A 22,959-nucleotide genomic window follows, 5' to 3' on the forward strand; every position below is an offset into this window, starting at 1 on the left:
TACAAGCTTCAAAGTTGTATTTATCATCTGAATTTGCCGAAACAAGTTTAATATTCTGAAAGCCAATACTTTGAAGATGTATAAGTGAGGTGTCTTGAGTAGTCAAACTCACCTACAAATCATTGTACACACGTGTACATATTATTCTATTTTTATGCAGCTCTGTGTGATTTTGTAGCTACAATTCAGACTAATATACTACCAGAAGTGGAATAAGTACTCAGATATTGTACTTGAGTAAAAGTAGAAGTACCAGAGTGTTACAGTAACAGTCCTGCATTCAAAATGTTCCTCAAGTAAAAGTAGAAAAGTATTATCAGAATATAGTGAAAGTAAAGACAGTAAAAGTAGTCGTTGTGCAGATTGGTCCATTTCAGAATAATATATATGATATGTTTTATAATGATTGATCATGAAAGTGTTCTCAGAGCTGGTGAAGGTGCAGCTAGTTTGAATGGCTTTGTATTCTGCAGGGTAGCTTGTGGATTCACTCCAGGTGGAACTAAAGTCTGATTTAACACTTGATTATATTTCACATCATTCATCCACATCTGTGAAGTAACTAAAGGTATTACATACATGTAGTGAAGGAAAAGTACACCATGTACCTATGACTTATGTTCACTTCCAACCTAAAAGTACCTCAAAAATAGTAATCAATAATGTATTGAAAAGTTATTTGCTGATTGGTTTTTATATCGGCTCAGCCAGGTTATATGGGAGGCCCAGTCTACGTACACTCTAACAACAAATGCATTGGCTTAACAAAGAAAATCAAGGCAATAGGTTGCATCGATGGTTATTGAGTTAAGACAACTTCTATTGAAATGTTGGTAAAGCAACAAAGTTATTTGGGTTAGGGGAGAAGGCTTTCCCTCTACAATCAGAGGTGTTTTCAATTACCACTTACTGAATAATTGGTAGCATAAACACAAGTTTTTAAGTTGATTACTATTTATAAATCAAGTTGCTCCAAATAATATTGTATTCAATAGGGTTTTTCTCTTAGCTTTTTCATGTTTTTGCCTTTAAAGAAAGAAATTAATTGATTCCACAACAAAAATATTAGGCAATTCATTTTTTATTTTTGAACTGCAGGTGTTTATTTCAACACATGATGTTTCAAAAGGAGAGACTTCATTTAGTTTGAACATTGCCTGAAGACGGTTGACGTACTTTCCATGGTGTGCACACCTAGACCGGACTTAAAAGACAGACAGGTTTTTATTGTTTGGACTTAAAAGACGTTCCTCTGACCAACGCTGACCTCATTTTGTATGTTGATGGGTCTGCCTCTCGCGACCAAGGGGGCACTAATCGGGTGGGTTTTTCTGTTGTTTCAGATTCTGCTGTTCTCCGTTCTGGACCGCTTCCATGTCACCTCTCAGCACAAGCAGCAGAGCTCATCGCACTAACTGAAGCCTGCACGTTTGCAGAAGGCAAAACCGTGACTATTTACACTGACTCACGATATGCTTTCGGGGTAGTACACGATTTTGGGGCTATTTGGAAGTGTAGACAATTTCTTAAATCTGATGGCAAACCAGTACTTAACCATGCACTGGTTGCAGGCTTACTAGACGCCATTTTGCTCCCATCTGAGGTTGCAGTCTGTAAATGTGCCGCACACGCAAGCAGTACAGACCCAGTTTCCCTAGGAAATGCGTCTGCTGACTCAGCCGCAAAGGCAGCTGCTCTGACTCCTCTCGCACCTCACGCACACTCATTTGTTAAAATCCCTGTCTCCTCTTTCACTGACAAAATGTCATCACTGACTTCCATGCAGCAGCTAGCTACGCCAGTTGAGAAGGCTCAATGGAAGGCTGCTGGGGCTGTTTTTGACCCAACCTCCAGCATCTGGGTGGGTCCAAATTTCCCTCATTTCGCTAAGTTGACACATGGGTTGGATCATGTGTCAAAAGGGGGGATGTTAGAGTCTATAAATCAGGAGTGGTTCACAAGGGGGTTCACAGTAACAGCTCAAAAGCACTGTGAAGCATGCTAATCTGCATTATGCAAAATTACAAACTAACAAAATGCTGTGCAGACACAGGTCTGTCATGGACACAAGCTCTGCCCATTGTGCTGATGTACATGAGGATGCGGAAAAGAACACGGAGCCAACTCAGCCCATTTGAAATCCTTTTTGGGGCTCCTCCACAGATTGGACTCAAGGCTCCAGGATGTCCTCTTCCCTCCACAACTTTGTGTGAGGATGCTATGTTGTCATATTGTGTTAACCTATCATCCACTTTAGCGACTGCCACTGGTCCGCTTCACCGCCTTCAACCGGGCGACTTCGTGCTGGTCAAGGATTTCCGGAGAAAGAGCTGGAAATCCAATCGTTGGCAGGTCCCTACCAGGTGCTTCTCGTCACCCAGACAGCGGTCAAGGTCGCCGAGAGAGCTACATGGGTCCACGCCAGCCACTGCAAGGTCGTGGTCACAGGAAAGGAGAAACGATAGAAACAGATGACAACAAGTGACATGTCCAAGTCACCAACAGATGACAACAAGTGACGTGTCCGAGTCACCAACAGAGATGACAGCAAGTGACGTGTCCTAGTCACCACCAGCACCACACTTGCACTACATACACCAAAACACACTACACACAAGGTGTCACGAGCGAGTGCCAGCTGAGCGGTTCCATATGCTCTCTGGTTCCTCGTTTGTGTTATCAGTGTGCGAAGTCTGACGGTCCGTGTCACGAAATCGACCGAGAGAATACACTCACACACTCCATGGAACATTTCCCCCTCGTGATGAGGGCTCGCCTGGAGAGACGACAACGCAACCGTGAGCAATGTGAATGCTACTGGAGAGCCTGGACAATCATAGAATGGTTCCTCTGCATACTTGCCATGATAGTTGTGTTAGGACTAGTCCTATATTTTATGTATCCAGGGTCAGCACACAGCATGTCAGCCAAAATCGAGGTATCTAAGAGGTACATGGGGAAAGCAGGGCGAACCACATTTATTTTATTTTGTTGTCTGTATGTATGTATCCGGCGCCGACCCGTGTGGCACATTTTACATAGACATCGCGCCCAAAACTCAGACCCCGGAAAAGCGTAAGCAACCTTTGACGCCACTGTTGACATCCATAGGTACATCTACATTTAATCTATACATAGGCGATAACGACCATAGCAACATTGATGTGGGTCAGACCAGTAATGGGATCACCGGTAACGTCTGGTGGCACACTCTGAGATCATTCTTGCAGGCCGCAGGACAACATGGGTCATGTTATGCATGCACCCTTTTCCCCCAGGACTCATCAATGTCCGTGCCAGTTCGTCCGCGCTCTCTGACCCAGGTTGAACACCTCTGCGCGTTTATGGCTCTGACAAAGCCCATCAAGGGTGAAGACAGCGTAACCGAGTGGCGTTATGCTAGGCAGCTTCCCCCACCATGCAGTAATCGGTCTAACTCCCCTTTGCGTGCATCCACGCTTGACACCACATACGCAAAGTACCAACCCGTCAGCCATGTGCACCCCAGTCATTTGAGAGGGATGAAACACAACCTCTGCATCCAGAGAGTGTACCACAAAACGTCTCTTACACCACATTATTTTTTCCTAGGCACTACTACTGGTTGTACTCGCATCCTACGGAACACATGCGGTGACGGTGCTTACAAAATCTCGTATTGTCACATATCTGGTGCCCCTGAGAGAATCCTTTCTAACGTAGCATTCCCTGATGTTAAACATATTTCCCTCCAACTGGCGTGGCCCAGTGATGCTGGGTTTAGCGCGCCACAAGATTACGTTTGGTTGTGCGGCGACAAGCTCTATCAAGTTCTGGCTCCCCTTTGGATAGGGACATGCACTCTAGTGGATTTGAATCCAGCAGTCACTGTACTCTCGTCCTTAATGTACACGACACATCATTACCCAGAGTTCCAACACCCCGACCACCACAAGGTAAAAAGAGATATGACGTCCGCTGGAGCTAAATTCAAAGGGTGGCCTGTTCCCATGGTGGGGTACAGTAAACAATGCCCATAAAATAGATACCTTACACGTCCGGCTAGAGAACCTCACTTAGGAGAGGACGCAAGGCTTCCAGGCTTTGACCCCATTCATAATAGCCTCTAGGAACATGCTCATGCAGCACCAATTCGCTCTTGACCTTTTGTTCGCCTCAAAGGGTGGCCTGTGTCATGTGATCGGTGACTCCTGTTGCACTTACATTCCCGACGCCACCAAGAACATCACTGACACCGTGCTGCATCTTAACAACCTGTTTGATTATCCCAATACTGAAGAAATGCGTTTCTAGCATGGTGTCCTCAGCTTTCGTTCAGTATACTACTATTCCATTACAAGACAATCCTTTGCGCCACAGTGAGATAGATCAGCTAGAATCAGAAGAGTCTGATTCCGATTTATCAATATAATCATGTGTGTATCTCCTCTCTTATGCTTACATTATATTGGAGTCTGTCCTCCACAAAAACAGCCAGTTTTCTATGATATATTTGTGATGTGTTTACTTAAACCAGCGATGGAGTGTATTCATTGATGTGTTATATCAGTCTATCCTATCATTTGTTTTTTTCTATTGATCAAGTATGATCAAAAGGGGAGAATGTAGTGGACATTTTTATTATTATCATCCTTATTATTATCCTTATTATGTCTTTCATATGTTTAAACCAAATGCTTCTTATTTCCTGATATATTCTTACCATTATTATATATCTCTTCTTCCTCTCCTTCAAGGCCAAAGAGATGCTTTGGCTACTAAGAGACTCACACAGACACACACGAACTTCCCTGCTCTGAGAAGCGTTATGCTATCTCCCTCTGCAAGGCCAGACGGTGTCTCATAACAATCTCCCCGTGTGAACAGGGGAGTTATAATATTCCCACTCTTTCCTTATGTAATCTCTGCTTTTCATTGTCCTGCGCACTCTCGGCAGACTTTCCATACTCTGTGCCGACCGGTGACAATATATTATTATGTCGTGTATTTGAAGCTTCAAATAAATAACCAAAAGACAGCTTTGCTTGATTCACCATTTATTTGTTTTGATCATTTGACTTGTACTCTCCAGCCGTGATTGGGCCCTAGATTTCCATAACACACCCCATGCCACCCCGGTAGGTGAAACTATAGGCTACTAGCTACAGTACAGATGCAACTAGATGAGTTAACTCTCGCTCTGACTTTTTATTTTTTTAAACTCTCGCTCTGACTCAGACAGGTTGAAAGAGACGACACACGCATTTTTCCCACCTGCATTCTGCGAAGACCCGCCCTACTGTGCCTCTGATGCGCAGACTGTTGGTGGGGGAAAAAAACACTGACGGGATGCTGAATGTGATTGGACCAATGCGTTGACAGACACACACAGACAGTGGAACAGTCGGACATGCAGAGCGCTGTTTGCAGTGGACATAGCGGAGAATTAATTAAAAGTAAATATATAAGTCGTCATGAACACATCTGTCCATCAGACAGAGGGCTGCTGCCTTCTGTCATCATTAATGGACATCTCTTTAAAATGACCGCTCAGAGGAGAGGAGTTCTCATTTCTCTAACCGCCTGCTGCTTCCACTCCTCTCTCCTCGACTCCTCTGCTCGCATCTCCTGTGGGCGGGACTAAGTCACGAGGATAGGAATCGAGAAGGGGAAATTAGAGTATTGAGAAGCCTTTAGTGTCAGCAAAGGCAAGGAGCTGATTGTGGATTACAGGAAGCAGCAGAGAGAGGGACACGCCCCTATCGCCATCAACAGGAGTACTATGGAGAGAGTCAGCAGTTTCAGGTTCCTCGGTGTCCACATCACTGAGGACCTGACATGGACTCTTCACACTAACACCATCACAGCAGCTCTTCTTCCTTCGCAGGCTGAAGAGGTTCAACATAGACTCCAGGATACTCTGCAACTTCTACACGTGCACCATAGAGAGGATCCTGACCTTCTACAGCTGCACCATAGAGAGCATCCTGACCTTCTACAGGTGCACCATAGAGAGGATCCTGACCTTCTACAGCTGCACCATAGAGAGGATCCTGACCTTCTACAGGTGCTCCATAGAGAGCATCCTGACCTTCTACAGCTGCACCATAGAGAGCATCCTGACCTTCTACAGCTGCACCATAGAGAGCATCCTGACCTTCTACAGCTGCACCATAGAGAGCATCCTGACCTTCTACAGGTGCACCATAGAGAGCATCCTGACCTTCTACAGCTGCACCATAGAGAGCATCCTGACCTTCTACAGCTGCACCATAGAGAGCATCCTGACCTTCTACAGGTGCACCATAGAGAGCATCCTGACCTTCTACAGGTGCTCCATAGAGAGCATCCTGACCTTCTACAGGTGCACCATAGAGAGCATCCTGACCTTCTACAGGTGCTCCATAGAGAGCATCCTGACCTTCTACAGGTGCACCATAGAGAGCATCCTGACCTTCTACAGGTGCACCATAGAGAGCATCCTGACCTTCTACAGCTGCACCATAGAGAGCATCCTGACCTTCTACAGGTGCACCATAGAGAGCATCCTGACCTTCTACAGGTGCACCATAGAGAGCATCCTGACCTTCTACAGGTGCACCATAGAGAGCATCCTGACTGGCTGCATTACGGCCTTGTACGGCAGCTGCACCGCCCTTGACCGTGAGACTCTACAGAGGGTGGTGAAAACTACACAGCACATCACCAGGACGGAGCTGCCATCCATGGAGGACCTTTACTCCCAGCGGCTCAGGAAGAAAGCTCCTCAGGATTATCAAAGACCCCATCACCCCAGCCACAAACTGTTCTGTCTGCTGCCGTCTGGCAGGCGGTACCGCAGCATCAGGACACATATTATATAATTACATCTTAGTTTTGTAAACATTTAATGTTAGTAGTACGTTAATATCGTACGTTTAACTGTACTTACAATTGTAGATGTAATGTTTATGTTAATGATGTTTTTTTTCCTCTTAGAAACAAACATGCAATTGTTTGGAATGAAGATGTATTTTTTGTTTAACTGAAAGAAATGTGAATTCTTGTTTTTGATCAGACTTCATTGTGTTGATGCTGGGAAACTTGGATTCATTTAAACATTCACACACTAGAGATCAACTGATTATCAACATTTCTATATAAATGTTTTGTTGCATTTAAAGAGAAGTGGTTTATGATTTCTTTATGAGTGGCAACCATAGACTGTATATATAAATGGACGTAGTGTCCGTAACGTCACCCATAGGATTCTGCAGAGTTGCCGTGAAGCCCTTAGTAGGCGGAGTCGGCCACTAACGGCTCGACTGTGACGTCAGAGTCTAATCCCGCCTGCTCCAAATAAGGGCAAAGAGGCGGGACCTGCTGCCTCCGAACTGGAAGTAAACAGAGCTAGCTCAGGCTAAGAAGCTAAGCTAACATGAAATACATGCATACCAAGTTACTGCTAACAGTGTAGTTCCCCTATATAAACGTTGCATTCATAATCAAATGAGACAATCTGCAAGAGAATTAGCTATATTTTGTTATTCTTAATGCTCGTCATTCACACGTTGAGAAAAGACGGACTCCACCGCCCGGACCTACCGGAGCCGCAGTGGGCTAGCTCCGGGACGCTGGCTGGAGCTAGCCCCCTGCGGCTCCGTTAGCTCCGGCAGCCACCACTGGGATAATTGGGTCCCCTATTAACATTTGCTCCCGTTTAGCATTATGGGCGTCATAGCCATAGACTATAAAAGTCTTACCCAAGGCTGAATCATAAACTAAAATGTATATGTATGCATAAAGGGTTACGTCCTTAGCTGGCTAACAAGCTAAGCTACCAAGCACACAAACACCTGTGAACGGGGTTAACATGTATAATATTATCATTTTAGACTTCTTGGAAGTTCTGTTAGTACATTCAAGCCCACAGCACGACATTTTAATTGTCTGGTATTTGTAACAATATTCCCTAAAAGGCACAATCACCACGAACACGGCTAAAGCTAAAGGGTCAAGTACAGTACTATGACTAACTAACGTTGTAGCCTCTATGGTTGTAGCCTAGCAGAGTGGACAAGTTGCTGTTAGCTGACAGTGAGGCATGTACGTGTCCATCAACGTGACCACGCCCTAATTTATGCAAACACTTTAAGACCTAATATAAATAAAAGGGTCGTGTTAGAAAACAATTCACTCACAGATTAATAATCATAAAGGTGGAATCTAACTATATCGATAATAATATTTATTGCATCCATGGGTAGAAACATGTTTTTTTCTGCTGTAAAGTTGGGCATTTTAACATGGAGGTCTATGGAAATTGCTCCTTTCTGCAGCCAGTCCCTAGCGGCCCATGTATGAACTGCAGTGTGTGGCACTTCCGTATTGGCTTCCCGGCTGTTCCCCAGAGTTTGCCGCTTGGTGGCACCCCAGCAACTTATGTCAAACCGTTACAAGGGAATGCACAAAGTGTACTGGAGGCCCGGCTTACCTGCAACGATGATGAGGCGTAGAGAGTAGATGAGGGAGCAGGTGTGCGTGGCGTACTCCGCAGTTGAGAGTTTGTTCCAGACGCAGGGCTGCTGCAGGGCCAGGCACAGGCAGGACAGAGCCCACTGCAGGTCCACACTGAGGGGCAGCTGGTTCTGGAGCAGACGCCACGCCACCACCTGGGCGGAGACAGAGACGTACAAGGAGGGAAGAAGAGTGTGTTTAGACGGAATATAACTTCTAAAAAGAGAGAGGCATAACTTGCATACCTCTAAAGAAGCAAATCTGCTCCATTATCCTTCAAGTAACAATATATATTATATGTTAGCTGCTCAAACCTAACTTAAGTAACTAGTCAATGTTGGTAAATGTCTGTTTGTTTTTTATTTATTTCCCTAAGGGTTGGACAGCACTTTTGGGGAAATGGACTACTCTGTGTGGGAGAGAAACTCTTTGGGATTTTAGCCTTTGCAGAGCATTTACATGAACAAAAACCTATGGCCCAATCCCAAACCACGCCCTACCCCTACACACTACCCCTCCGTGACAGAGTGAACTCCGTGGAGTGACACTTGCAGCTCAACGAGGCTCCCTCCTGTCAGATGGAGGGAGTAAATACAGCAGCAAGCTTTGGGACGCCCTCCCCTCTCTCCGGCAGAAACAGGAAATGTCGTAACTGTATGTAACAACGGTTTCAAATCAGCATCTCTTTGACAAAAAATGTAAATTAATAACTCAAATGAAACTCCAAACATCTTTCATTGTGTTACTTTTTTGTAAAGCTCTTTTAGTTTTAAACCTGATTTTTATAAGCTTCTTAGTTTTTGCAACAGTCTGTAAATATACACAACTTTATAATAAAATGCACACATTTACCTTTTTCTAGACTAAACGCAGGTATGACCCTAAGTTAAAAACATATGAGGTTACCATGAGGTTGTTAACAGTTTATCAGTGGATGTTTTCTGGAACTACTTGTACACAGCGTGTTTCCTGACGGACAAACAGCGTTGAGTCCGGTCAGGTAGGGCAGCAGGTGAAGTTAGGACCGATGCAGATTCGCTGTTTGAGGGCTTGATAGCCTACTCCACACTCGTTGGTTTGGAACAGCACTTAATGTGGCGGACCCTCCGCGTGAACGGAGGGGTAGTGTGTGGTTTGGGATTGGGCCTATATAACACACTACAGAATGGGGAAAACTCTAAAAGCATGATGGGGCCCCTTTAACTTTTATGTTTTGCTCATGCCGACCTAGATGGGGGCATAACACCAGCTAATGAACTAAATCACTAAATGTTTGTGGAAGAAAAAAATCTATATATTTTTGAATTTTATGTAACTAACAAGATCTTTAACCAAAAATGAGGCCATGTTATCAGTAAACAGTGTTTATTAGCTTTTGTAAAGTTTGCAGAAAGGCCTTGCAATGTTGTAATTTTCTTAAAGTGGACCTATCATGCTATATTTGAAACATATATTGTAGGGCCATACCTATATAAAACATGTCTGTGAAGTTTTTTTTTCAAAATACCAAACAGATCCTGCATTTTAGCCATGCCTCATTTCGCTCCATTTGCTCTTTTCCAGCCCTGTTTTTGCAAGGGCTGATTCTGTGACTACAGCGCCACTTACAGGCCTGGCATATGTACTACAGCGTCTCCAGCGCTTTCGAGCGGTCTCCTGTGAACGGACACGTTCGTGGCCCAACCCCCCATTCCTCTGATAGGTGGAGAGTTGCCCATATAGGCGGAGCACCCCTTTTCTGACGTCAGGAAAATTCAAATCTGTATCAGCTCCGTTGCAGCCCCGTTTTTAGAGATTTGGGTATGGAGGAAAAGAGAGAGGGGTGTGTTTTCTGACACTTGGTGAGTTCCCTGACACACCGGGGACACATATTCATGTATAAAAGACGTACAAAAGTGCATTTTGCATGATAGGTCCCCTTTAAGTAATACGGAATACACCTGGAGAGAGACACTTGTATATTTTGTCATCTTTTGTGCAGTTCGTGTTGAGCTATCTAACATCAGGATTTAAATTGAACGATAAGAATGAAAGGATGAGTCTCAATTACATTAGAAACTCAGTTACCACTATTGTATGATTTAGACTGAAGCCTGGAATTCTACCTAAAGAGAAATAAAGCTTTCTTCAAATGTATGCTTTTGTATATATTTAGAAGCAAGAATCAAACAAACAAGGTACATGAAAAATAATATTCTTAAATGTGGCGTTTTACCTCTGCAGCAGTGCAGGTGAAAGAGGTGATGAGGTGTTCCTTGTCAGGGGGGATGTGTAGTGAGGAGGGCAGCTGGCTCACACTCAGCAGGTACTGGGACAGCGCTCTGCACAGCGACAGAACCCTGGGGTAGAAACCTGGCTCATCTGAAATACAGACACATATATACACAGCATATTTAAAACTGAAAACAAGGTCAATGCTTGCAGCGGTCCCCAAACTTGTATGCGCCATGGACCGGTTTCATGTAAGACAACATTTTCTCAGACTGGCCTTCAAGCTGTAAAAATAGGACGAAAGAAAATGATACGACTGGCATAAAAACAAATATGAAGGAAGGCTCGGTGATATATCGAATATACTCTGTGTTTGCTATTTAGTCATTGTATACATAGAGTGTAACTTGTCTCTCTAATTGTTATAAGCCGCTTCACAAAGATAGGCTGTTGGAAATGGAATAAGGGTTTTCAGTGCGTTTTTGGCATTCTCAGGATATTCTGCCTTGATTTGAGTAGTCGTCTGATACCTACTTTTAAAGCCACCTGTTGCTAGCTTGCAGGCTTTTTTAAGGAAAGTATCACAAGACTGGGACAAGCGTCTTGTCAAGAGACAGACACAGGTATCCGGTCAATTTTCAAAATAAAAATATTTTAGGCTGATAATCAATAAAATATTTGTTATTAAATCTTTCTGTACGGCCCGGTAACAAATGACACACAGACTGATATACTGTATGGATTGGTGGTCGAGGACGACTGCTGTAAAAGAATGATGCAGCATAATTTTGCTATAAAAAAACTGACCAAGACGTGTCAAATGCTAACTCTCACCATACACATCAGCTAGTTGTTTCCAGTAGGGCTGTGGCTGGGCGGGCGGCAGGAAGGACTGGTGCGGGACAGGAAGTGACCCGGTGACCCCCTCGAGCCGCTCTAGGGTCACCTGCAAGGCTGTCTCTAACAAGAGGGACCCCTGACCCCGGGCACACCGCTGCATCCCCATACTCAGGCATGGACACAGCAGGCTTAGGTTGAACTCCTGCGGTAGAACAAAGGCCAGGATCAGATGCAATAAAATCACATTTTAATTGATCAATATGGTAAAGAACATTTATATATTGAGAAGTCAGACTACAGTTAAAAAATATCAATGTCACCTTGCAGCTCATGATGTTTAAGAGGTCAGCGGGAGGCAGTTTGGTGAGGAGTTCTGTCGTCTCCAACAGGGAAACATCTCCACGGAGACAACACTGAGACTTCACTAGAGCCACGTACCACTCCTGAAACAAAATTGAATATGTAAAAAACATAATTATACCTTCTATAATTAATTAATTTACTTTGCAGGATGAGGACACATAAAAAAAACATCAAATACAGACTTGTATCTTATCTAGTCCCTCACCTTATCTGCATTAACCAGCTCTGGGGCAGGAGGCGGGTCTCCGTCGAGGGGGTGTGATGTCACAGGAGGCGTGGGGCTGCAGGTGTCGGTGACAGTGGCTCTGAACCTGTCCAGCAGGGAGTAGAACCTCTGATGCCTGCGATAAGAGAGACATCCAGATGTTACAATAACTTCATTTTGTTGACAGAAATATGTCCTGTGGATAAGTTCACTCAGATATACATCAACCTGAACAGCAGAGGATGAGATGTTACCATAGTCTGAGGGTAACCGTAATCCAGATAAACACTAAAAAGGCTGGCTTTTCAATGAAGAGCAGTTTACATTTATTTTTTTATTTGGCAAACTTGCATGTACTTGAGTTTGAATATTTGTGATCTGGTGTCAGCATCTTCCCCGCTTTACATTTGAAATCAAGCCAAACATTGTCTTCATGTAATTATCTTTGCTAGGCGGGGATCGCTTGCCTGTTCCGTCAGTCTGTCTGCAGCTATTCTTTCAAACTAGGGTTCAGAGAGACACCTGGTGGACATCTGTACTCTGCAGAGTGCACTTTTTAAGTTGTGGTTCTGTAAATCTAGATTGCAAGATTTGTTTGCGTATCAAACATTATTGTTTGTTCCATTTCTTTTTAAATGTCAATGTCCAACCGACTGCTAGGAATATTCCTCAAAATGGCCTAAAAGAAAAGGGTGTTACCTCTGAGCTAGGCCGCTGGTCTGGAGGTATTCCTGGATCCTGTTGAGCTCCTCCACAGGCACCTGAGCTTTACTGTTCTGCAGGGTGGACGGACACAACAACACACCATCAACTTGAGAGAAATCAACAACAACATTTGTAGATTCACACATCTTTCCTAAGATCTCCCAAAGCATCATATAAAGAGATCTATTTCTATTGGTGTGTTCATCGGTCATATACTAACTAACAATGACTAACAAAGAACTGCTAACAAAGCACTTATATACTAATAAAGGACTGGCGTATCTAAAGCCAGTTGAGTAGCACTTGAAACGATTGGCTCTTTGAAACCTGATGTTCTTATATGATTCTGTTTTCTTCAAGGTTGTGTCTTCCTGGTCGAATGTACTTATTGTAAGTCGCTTTGGATAAAAGCGTCAGCTAAATGCAATGTAATGTAATGTAATATACATTAATAGAATTGATCAAGTCTTCAATTTATTAAACTCCCTTGTGACACTAAAATGCAAACACATCCACAATCATCACCTGTAGTGTCTCAGCCAGCAGCATCTCCACCCTGCGACACGCCAGTGTGTCCACCATGCGAGCCAGAACCCTGAAGGGCGTGTTGAGCAGCTTGTCCACGTACAGCACCAGCAGGGAGCCGGACTGACTCAGGTGGATTCCTTCCAAACACTGCAGAGTCTTCTTCAACATGGTAGGCTGCAACAGGATTCATTAAGGGAGGCAGAGGCGGGTGACGATGGAGAGCAAAGGGAAAGAGTAGTAAGATAAGAGAGGAACAAATAAAACACTTTATTTGTTCCAATTCTAAAAAGAAAAACAGGGGGTTACTAATGAAATGACTTAAGACTTGGCAGGTTTTAAGTATTTTTCATTTTAAGTATAGAGAGGGCGGGGGGGGAGTTCAAGGGTGTACTCTTACAGCACTGAGGTTGTCACAGCGGGACTGGATGGCCTGGATGAAGAGGCCGCTGGCAGCTGAGTTACGGTGCACAGCGCTGATGAAATCCTGCACTGGAGGCTCATGGGAAAGGCTGATGAGGTCCTGCACATGGTTGACGATCAGCCATGTCAGATGCTCAGAGTCATGGAGGTTCTGACACTATTGTCCCGTGAGAAGAAAAAAGAATTTCCACTTAAAACAAAGGTTTGTCGATTACATATTTGTGTACGATTGTCTGTTTGATGTTTATCTTCTCACCACGTAGTCACAGAAGAGGATGAGCGCTCCCCTTCGGACGATCTCTCGGTTGACCATGGCTAACCGGGTCTCGTGCTTCTCCTCTTCTCCTTCCCCTGAGGAGTGAGGGCTCAGCAGCTTTGTGCACGAGAGGCTTTGTCTCCTGAGAGAGAAGGATCGAGACCGGGTAGATTGGTACAATATTCGGTGAGAAATCCAACCTGGGTTTGATTTTGGGCGGTTTGTTGCACTATCAATGGAGGTTTTGCCGACATGCAGTCTGCATGTTTTCATAGGAAGGTCATTTTTTAGCAGTATTAATCTAACAGTTAACTTATGTTGATCGCCGTTTCTTTCAGTAACCCCGCAGTTTCAAAAACTATGCAAATAAAAAATTAAAACAAACGTGCCAAGTTTGCGTTTGATATTTGCATTGTTTTTAAAACTGCAGCAAGGAAATGTTTTGGGCCGCTGTTTGTTTTTTATTCTAGAAATGCTGTGGCTGACCGGAGCAGATTGTTGGCTTTTTGGTTATTTCTTAAAATTGGTTTGATAGGGTTATAGTAAATGTAGAACTTGTATTACTTGTGTGTTCACAGGATGGATATTTGTTTATTTATTTAGAGGCTTTCTGCCCTCCAGCTTCAAATACATTTGATTTCTTGTCCCCTGCTGTATATATTAATATTGAAATAGTTGAATAAAGAAAAAAGCTTGTATGGTTAAAAAGGTCTACACAAATACATTTGACATCGATTTTCCAGGATCTGTTTGTACCTGGGTGTCTGGTGCACCTCTGCCCACCACGAGTAGTTTGTGTAGTCGATGATGAGGAGGACCTGGCACCAAAGCAGCACCAGGGAGGGGTGGGTGGTGATCATGCACTGCACCATGCTGTTCAGAGCCTCTAAAGGGTAAAACAGGCCAGCCTCTGCTCCAGGCTGCACACCCCCAGCCTCACCCTTCAGGAGGCGGGTCGCTGCAGCGGTGATCCTGCGGAACATACCTGGAAAGAAAAAGGACAGAGGGAAAGGGCTGTCAGTTTCCAAAGAATATCATGCAGTGATTAATCTACCAAACCTCAATAATTACTGTTAAAAAGGAAATGCGCTCACCACTTTTGAAGACATGTATGAGACACATGAGCAGGGTGCCCAGCTGCTGGCAGTAGAAGGTGTGCTGCTGCTCTGTAATGTCCACTTTAACCTGTCTGGAGGAAATGTCATCCAGCAACACTCCGACCAGCTGCAGCAGGAACCTGGGAGAAGGCAGAGAAGACAAACAGCATTCGCACTAATTAATAGCACAACATGTAGGACTCAGGAGGACAAACAAAGAGGATTCTTAAACCAGCTCTAACTTTAGGCTTTATTAAAAAGGAAGCTCTTCAACACACTCTTGACAGCTTGGTCTGCCTCCCTAATAAAAACAGGAAGTTGAACATGAGATAGTGTACGGTCACTAACCTGGCGAAGGTTTCCTCAGGCAGGGCTTTTTGTGCCTCACCGTCCTGGCTGTAGAGTGTGTCGGCAGCGGGGGGGTCGCTTGGGGAGGGGCTCTGCTGATGCAGGCGGCGGATCGTGTGGCAGGAGAGGAGATGAGGGGTGAGGGAGAGCTCGTGGACCCGGGACAGGACGATGTCCTCAGTAGACTGGGAGACGAGCACCCGGAGCACCGCCAGGATCCCCGACACCCACAGCTGCACCGTCCCTACGGAAGCCTGGAGGAGAAAAAAGTCAGTACATTTGCTTTTACTTAAAAAATAGACATGGTTTAAGGTACATTAGATGGACAAATGAAAAGTCTATCCAGGGCTTTGTGCAGATATCAGAAGAGATGTCTCACCATGGTAACCGGGGTGGTGAACATACTCTTGAGCAGCATGTCCACAGGTCGGAGAGAGGAGGGGGCCACCGTCTCAAAGAGAGTGTTCAACACCCCCAACGCCTCCGGAGAGTCCAGGTGCATCTGGGAGGCACAACAGACAATGTTCACGAATGACAAGAAAGGTTTTCACCAGACCATTTCAAAGCATGCAGGTTTCAAATCAAGGGATCATATTTGTCAGAGTGCACCAAAATGTTTTATCTCACTGTATAAATATTAGTGATGTAATGAAACAAAGTACATTTGCTTAAGTGACATATTTGTAGCTGAGTATTTCCGATTTATGCTCCATTTACTTTTACATTTTGGTGGCAAATGTTGTACTTTTTACTCTATTACAGTTATTAAACAAAGACTAACGAGTTACAGGTTCAGGTTACTGATTTGTAACCGTACAGTAGGTATATTTGGTTTCTAGCAGAAAGACAAGGCATCCATTTTGACACACGTTTTAAAACACCACAGACAACACTTTGTTTAAGTATTCCAAGCTTCATCACATTTAAAAACCACTAGAACAAACATGAACTATCAAATAAATAAATAGCCGTTGCTTCCACAGCATCTGTGACGCTTTCTAGCTACTTTGGATTGATAAAAACACATGCTAAGATGATGTGATGCAGTACTGTACTAATAATCTACCCAGAAAGTTTCAATAGTACACAGTAAGTAATTGGAGCCAATATTGACAAACTACAACATACAAATGTTATGGTATGCATTTGCTGATAAGAGTGACATTCTGTACACTAAGTATTTTTATTATTGAATCATGAAGTACATTTTGATACCAATACATTGTTTTTCAACATCCACCAATGGTTTGATTTTGACTTCTAGAACTTCTGTTTTCATACCTGCTGCTTAGAAATCATGGGAAGAATGACGTCAGCAATCTGCCTCGACAATCGCTTCCACTTGTCTTCATTCTCTTTGTGACACTGTTGCAGCACGAGGATGAACATCTCCAACACCTACAACAACAAATATACAAAGTCAAATAACATTTTGGCAGAGAAAAGATTGTCAGGAACGTTTTTCACATCAGCATGACGTGTCAGAATCCATGTGTACCTGATGGTGTTGCACCAGTCTGAGCAGCATGGAGACCACCACCTCTTTCTGTGTTTCCAACTCTTTGCCTGCGTCTGCTTTGTTGGAGCCCCTCAGCACAAACAGGTCGTGGACTATCGGCTGCAGGGCTGGGATGGCTGTGGAGGAAGAAGGAATGACAAATCTCATTACTTTAAAGTCATGTCTGTTTTATGAAGAAAGTCCTGTGAGGCGGTGTGTATGCACAGTTTATGGAACGAAAGCATTACAATTGTATTTAAACTAATTCTCAATTGTATATTTTGTAATATACAAGTTATTTATTGAATTGCAATTTTCACATTTTTACTTTAAATTGTTTTGTTTGTATAAATAATTGTATTCTATTTAAAAAAAAAAAAAGATGTTATTGATCATTTAACTTTTAGTCTATAGGTTTCTTAAAATATATTTTTATTGCAGTTTAACTTCTCATGTGTATACAAATATTTGTATTACACTTTTTTTATATTCTTTTATTTATTATTATCTAAAATGGAGCAACTGTCTAAAAACACAGTTTCCCTCTGGATGAATCAATTGGGAAAGTAAACTTCAGTGACGTGTGTGGACGAGTAGAAGAAAACATTATGAAGGTAGTTCCCCTCACCATGTGTGACAGCTTTCCTGCCGCTCGCCATGATGCCGTCACACAGCTGGATGATCTTGGGGATGCTGATTATCTGCTTGGAGTGATAGCGCTCGTATGAAAGGAGCACCAGGAAGAAAAAGATGTTGGGGATGATGGCCTCCGAATCTCTGTGTGACAACAAGCATTTTTTATAGTTTACAGAACAACACTGGAATGTTTGAGCTAGTATACAGCAGAGTGAAAATCACCTCTGGAACAGACGCATGCAGAAGCAGTCACAAAGATAACTCACCTGAACTGTCCCACTTCAATGTACTCAAACTGCTTCAGGACAAACCCTATGAACACCTGGAAGAGAAATATCCGAGTGAGTGAGCTGAATCCCAGCAGTTGAAGATAAACTCATGCATACAAACACGTGTTTAGTTTGACCTGATCAGAGTCCAGCAGGCAGTAGTTGACTCTGAGCTGCACCAGCTGTGCGAGCAGGTCCAGGACTTGTCTCTGCAGCGCCACCGAGGTGCTGGTGGTGTACTGCTTCAGAGCTTTGATGACCAGCGGCTCAAACAGACGGATGTGGTTGTGGATGGCATTCTGGGAAAACAAAGAGGAGGCCACAGCTTTCAGAACAGCGGCAGCTAGCTTAAAGAGCCTGTGACACCATCCCAACAACTGTTGTGCAATGAAATATTGGGCTACCAGTAATCTCGAACCGTCAGTTTAAAAAAGAAAAAGCGATACCGTTCCGTTAAATATCAATAATTTCGAACATCGCGGGGAAATTCCTTCACTCATTTTGAAGTTTTGGGGGAAGCCGGAAGTGACGTCAATGCGGGAACGCTTCGAGAGCCAAACACGGACAAAGTGTGTTGTGTCATGCGTAGAAATGGTGAATTACTGAGATTAGGCACGTTAATAACGTTTTAATGAAGTTGACTACAGTATATTCATATTTGTCAGTGCTTTCATGTCAATTCGGCGACATAAACATAAATGATCGTGGTGAAGATGATGATTACATTAGGATTAAAATCGGGAGTGAGAGCTGCTGAATTTCCTCCCGTCGGATGTGATATAAAAACAAATCGATTATTTTTGTGGTTATAAACTCAAGCGGATGAAACTACATTTATTAGTGCTTTCATGTCAATTCGGCGAACATATGATACATTAAATGATGAGTGAGGATGATGATTAAAAATCGTTTGTTTGAGCCGGTCTGCATTTACTGATGAGAAAACAAACCGATGCTTTTTGTAGTTGTAGTACACCAACGTGGATTAAACGTGTGTTTTTTTTACCACAATGTTGGGGAAATTAATGGATAAAATGCACGGATTATTATTATTATTCCCACTCCGATCGGGACACTAGGTCCACCGTTTCCCCGCAGCGAGGCTCCCCCCGTTGACAGTTTACGTGGGCTGGGTGCAGTGGCGGACTGGCCATCGGGACGAATCCCGATGGGCCGGTACCGAAGTGGGCCGGTCGGATAAGTAACTAGCACATCCTCCATAGGCGGCGCGTGAGGCTCAGGTTTGAGAAGGCTAAATAACTTATTTTACCTGACGCTGCCCGCCTCCGGCGTCTATAGAAAAGAGATCCACTCAGTGTGCGGAGTTTAAATCTCTCAAGTCATATTACAGGATAAAGGAAATACAGTTTAAACTGCCATGCAGAGAAGACGCCGACGTGTCGCACTTATCATTCATATTACATCATCAATCAGATCATCGATCATATAATATCATAATATATCATATATTTCCTTATCTGAGTCATCTTCTCCAGCCTCATCTGGCCGTGCAACACTCACAGTGTCACAGACTGGATGCAGAAGTATTATTTAACACATTATGTTGACGAAACACTCGAGACAAATGTAATTAAAGTCAGATCCACTCGTGTCTTAGACGTGAACGCGCTCTCAGCTGGAGAGAGAAACCCTGGCTTGATTTACCGAGTTGATAACCAGCGTCGTAGGACCGCTTAGCGAGATCTCGTTTGTTAGTTTGTTGTCGTTAGTTTGTTTGTTACTCAAACATATCCAGGGTCTGTTGAACTGGCTTCGTAGTACAGGGCACAGGTGGCGAGCAGCGCTGAGGTCAAAGACACAGACATTATATTTGTATTTTACCAGGATGCAGTGACACAAATATTTACATATTTACATTTACTATCTACAGCACCCTGACATCCCCCACTCCCCCCGTTGACAATTTACTAGCGGTACCGAAGTGGGCCGGTCGAGAGTCCCGGGATGATTTGTAGTCCCATTCCACCACTGGCTACATGACCATATTGACGCACCTCATTCCTAAACTTCTAACAGATACAACATAAACCGATCCTTCAGCCTCATATGAGCTCTCAGACACGTTCAACATTAACCTGTCTTCGCTGTCTGAGCTTGCTGCTGTGTGCGCCGTCGTGCGTTTACATCTGACTGTATATATATAAAGGTTTACATGCAGAAACTGGGATCCTGAACGGTGCAGCTGGAGCGCTGTGCCCGCAATGACGTCACCCATCATTTGGCGGGACTTGAAGAATCCGCGAGAAGATCCAGAAAATTGTCAACATTGAAGGCAGATTAATGGTTATCAAAGTACAAATATCCAAAATCAGCTCAGTAACGGTTTTCAAGGGGACAATATGTACTCAAATTGATGGGTTTGGATGATGGGGGAAAACCGTGTCACAGGCTCTTTAAGCTAATGTGACTTGCTCAAAGAAGTCGTGTTGACCCTGAAACACTTTTTCAAATTGTTAACTGGAGTAGAAATATGTCAAACAATAAAATGGCAGTTATCGTGTCACGATTGAGAAAAAGGACTTCAAAGTTATCAAATAATGCCAAAGTTATTTAGGGATGAGGCTTCAGGCTTAATATAATATGGGCACTGTAGACTTCGTTTTGATTCAAATCAACCAAATCCCCAAAATGACTACATGTTTTTGACATAAATCCACATTTATCTTAGAATGAGTCATTGCTACATCAGACTCATTTCAATAGAGCTGTTCAGTGTAACTTTACCTTGTCTCCTCTTTGGCGTGTCGCGTTTGCAATGTTGGACCTCAGCTGGTTCGAAGCTTTTTGCATCACATCAAACCATCTAAAAGTGGAAAAAGACAACGGATTTTTTTAATTTGGCTTTTTATCTGCACCGTCCTCTTTAGTTGTAAAAACTGAAATGTCCACATTGTTCCACGGATTAAGGATATCTGATTTCAAGCTCCTGTTTCTAATCTTCGTGTTGCTACCACTCACCCAGAGGTGTCCTGCTCCTGTTCGGCCTGCACCATGTTGCGTAGGCTGGCGTCGGCTAAAGCCTGGGTGAAGTGCGTGTAGGGCGCCATGAAGCAGTAGTGGTAGAGGCCGGGTCGCAGGCTGGAGGAGCCGAGGCGCAGAGCCTTGCCCTGGGAGCGGCTGGGTCCGCTCAGGACGCTCTCGCACTGAGAGGCCAGGTTGGTGCCAAACAGGGTCTTCAACAGCTAAAGAAAGAAAAACGTCACTTACAAAGAAACAAAACGGGTCATGTGTTCGTGCTCGTTTTCAGGTTAATATTTGTATTTGGTTCCTCCACTGGGACACGTTTACATGCTTTAATGTTCAGAGTGCTTTATTGTTCTCATACTGCCTGTGCTTCACCCTCGGTCTGAAATCAGAGCCCAGTCTGCTCTGATTGGTTAGCTGGCCGGCTCTGTTGTGATTGCTCAACTGCTTAGAGATGTCCGGCCTCTATCACAGACAATGTGTTGGAGGGCTAGCCAATACAAACGTTTTTGTTACGTAGTGATGTCACCATGTTACAGGAGTAAACAAAGGAGACCAAGCTAGACGTTTAAGGCAAGGGAGAGAAACTCCCCCTGGAGGGAACACAGCCTTTGGAGACCATTGACATGCACAAAAACCTATAAAAACAACCTACAGGGAAAGCCCCAAAAACCATAATAGGGCCCCTTTAAAAAAAATAATAGAGTAGAATTTGTTTAGGTCAAATCATATCTATTTTTATTTATACAGCCTAATATCACAAATAACATATTTGTCTCAGGGGCTTATAGTCTATACAGAACGACTCATATAACATAAGATTACAACGTAGAGCAGACTGTCCAATGAGAAACATTTCTATGTGTACGTATATATAGAATATAGGTTTCAGGAGGATGTTCATGGCAAGCCAGACCCAACTATAAGCAGTACCAAAAGGGAAAGTCTTAAGCCTACTCTTACATTTCAAAGGGGTTTCTGCCTCCCGAACACAAACTGGGAGCCGATTCAACAGGAGAGGATAGACGTGTTGCACTTAACAGTCTTCTCTAAAAATAAACTTGCCTACGACTCCATTAAAAGCCACATTACTTCCATTTGGATCGAGTCAGACATGGATTGGTTTATTTTCTGTAATAAAATGTAATCGTATTTATAATGGAATATTTTCTTAATTCTGAGATCAGACTCATTGGCTCTGAATAATATTAATAAAAGTGTATTAGGCAGAGTGATTGGTTTTTGTTTATGTAGAAAAGTACACTTCTGAAACCGTTACCGTTATAAATGGGCAAACCGATTCACAATGACATCATCCTTTATTTCTAACAGTTTGGTGTCGATAAAGCAACATGACGTCCAGCTGGTAGTGAGTGTGTGTGTGTGTGTGTGTGTGTGTGTGTGTGTGTGTGTGTGTGTGTGTGTGTGTGTGTGTGTATAAAAGATGTATGGAACCATCGCTCAGGGAAACCAGCTCCTTTACAGGCCCTGTCGTAAAGCACCACTTCACTCTGTGTGGAGTCGCAGCGGTCGCAGCACACTGCTCAGTGTTGGAACCATAAAGACTGCCACACACGAAACAAAAAACTTGACACAACACACAAGTAAATCTATCATCAGACATAAAACACATTTACTGACCTGTTGTACACAAACTGTCGCCATGGTGGGTTCTCTGGAGAAGCAGGACTTGAGGTAGCTCAAGATTTCCTCCACACACTGACAAAGAACAAACACCATTGTATTTAATGGATTATGATGTGATGGTACATTGGCGTATATGAAGAAACCGATGCATGTTATTTATTTTCTCCTTCTTGCTTCTTCTAATGAACTCTAACAATGTCTGATTTCCAACAGAGCTGTTTAAATATCTTTACCTTGCTGATGTCATGTAGGGTGGTGAGCTCCAGCAGCTGAGAGAGAACATCTAGAGCTGAACGCAGAAATCCTCCAAACTTCTCCTGACTACTGTGGAGGTCCAGCGTCACCTAGGCCAGAAGAAAAACACAACAAAAGAAACGTGGAAAAACTGTACAAATTAGTTTGAACTTCATTTATAGATTAAACTGCTGACCATTATTCCTTTAGTTTTACGGGACATCTGCACAGTGGCAGATAAA

General features: G+C 43.5%; 1 protein-coding gene and 1 non-coding gene across 4 annotated transcripts in view; both read right to left on the reverse strand.

The window, feature by feature from the left end:
• htt (huntingtin) overlaps nt 1-22,959 on the reverse strand; it is a 71,941-nt gene that overhangs the window by 23,490 nt on the left and 25,492 nt on the right. For all 3 annotated transcript variants that reach the window (XM_034089628.2, XM_034089781.2, XM_034089465.2), the window contains 22 exons: nt 22,717-22,827; nt 22,478-22,555; nt 20,831-21,054; nt 20,597-20,675; nt 17,989-18,150; nt 17,849-17,904; nt 17,575-17,723; nt 16,947-17,083; nt 16,730-16,846; nt 15,828-15,950; nt 15,449-15,702; nt 15,098-15,240; nt 14,760-14,988; nt 14,004-14,145; nt 13,725-13,904; nt 13,325-13,501; nt 12,794-12,870; nt 12,095-12,230; nt 11,847-11,969; nt 11,521-11,728; nt 10,691-10,836; nt 8,453-8,630 (listed from right to left, as the gene is read on the reverse strand). In XM_034089628.2, the coding sequence (XP_033945519.1) occupies nt 8,453-8,630; nt 10,691-10,836; nt 11,521-11,728; nt 11,847-11,969; nt 12,095-12,230; nt 12,794-12,870; nt 13,325-13,501; nt 13,725-13,904; nt 14,004-14,145; nt 14,760-14,988; nt 15,098-15,240; nt 15,449-15,702; nt 15,828-15,950; nt 16,730-16,846; nt 16,947-17,083; nt 17,575-17,723; nt 17,849-17,904; nt 17,989-18,150; nt 20,597-20,675; nt 20,831-21,054; nt 22,478-22,555; nt 22,717-22,827 (3,229 nt within the window). The remainder of the gene's footprint in view (nt 1-8,452; nt 8,631-10,690; nt 10,837-11,520; nt 11,729-11,846; nt 11,970-12,094; nt 12,231-12,793; nt 12,871-13,324; nt 13,502-13,724; nt 13,905-14,003; nt 14,146-14,759; nt 14,989-15,097; nt 15,241-15,448; nt 15,703-15,827; nt 15,951-16,729; nt 16,847-16,946; nt 17,084-17,574; nt 17,724-17,848; nt 17,905-17,988; nt 18,151-20,596; nt 20,676-20,830; nt 21,055-22,477; nt 22,556-22,716; nt 22,828-22,959) is intronic.
• LOC117455944 (small Cajal body-specific RNA 14) lies at nt 22,280-22,408 on the reverse strand. The gene has a single exon (XR_004553212.1). It is a non-coding gene; the product is annotated as a small Cajal body-specific RNA 14 (non-coding RNA).

This window comes from Pseudochaenichthys georgianus, chromosome 1 (genome assembly GCF_902827115.2).
Source record: "Pseudochaenichthys georgianus chromosome 1, fPseGeo1.2, whole genome shotgun sequence".
Classification (NCBI taxonomy): domain Eukaryota; kingdom Metazoa; phylum Chordata; class Actinopteri; order Perciformes; family Channichthyidae; genus Pseudochaenichthys; species Pseudochaenichthys georgianus.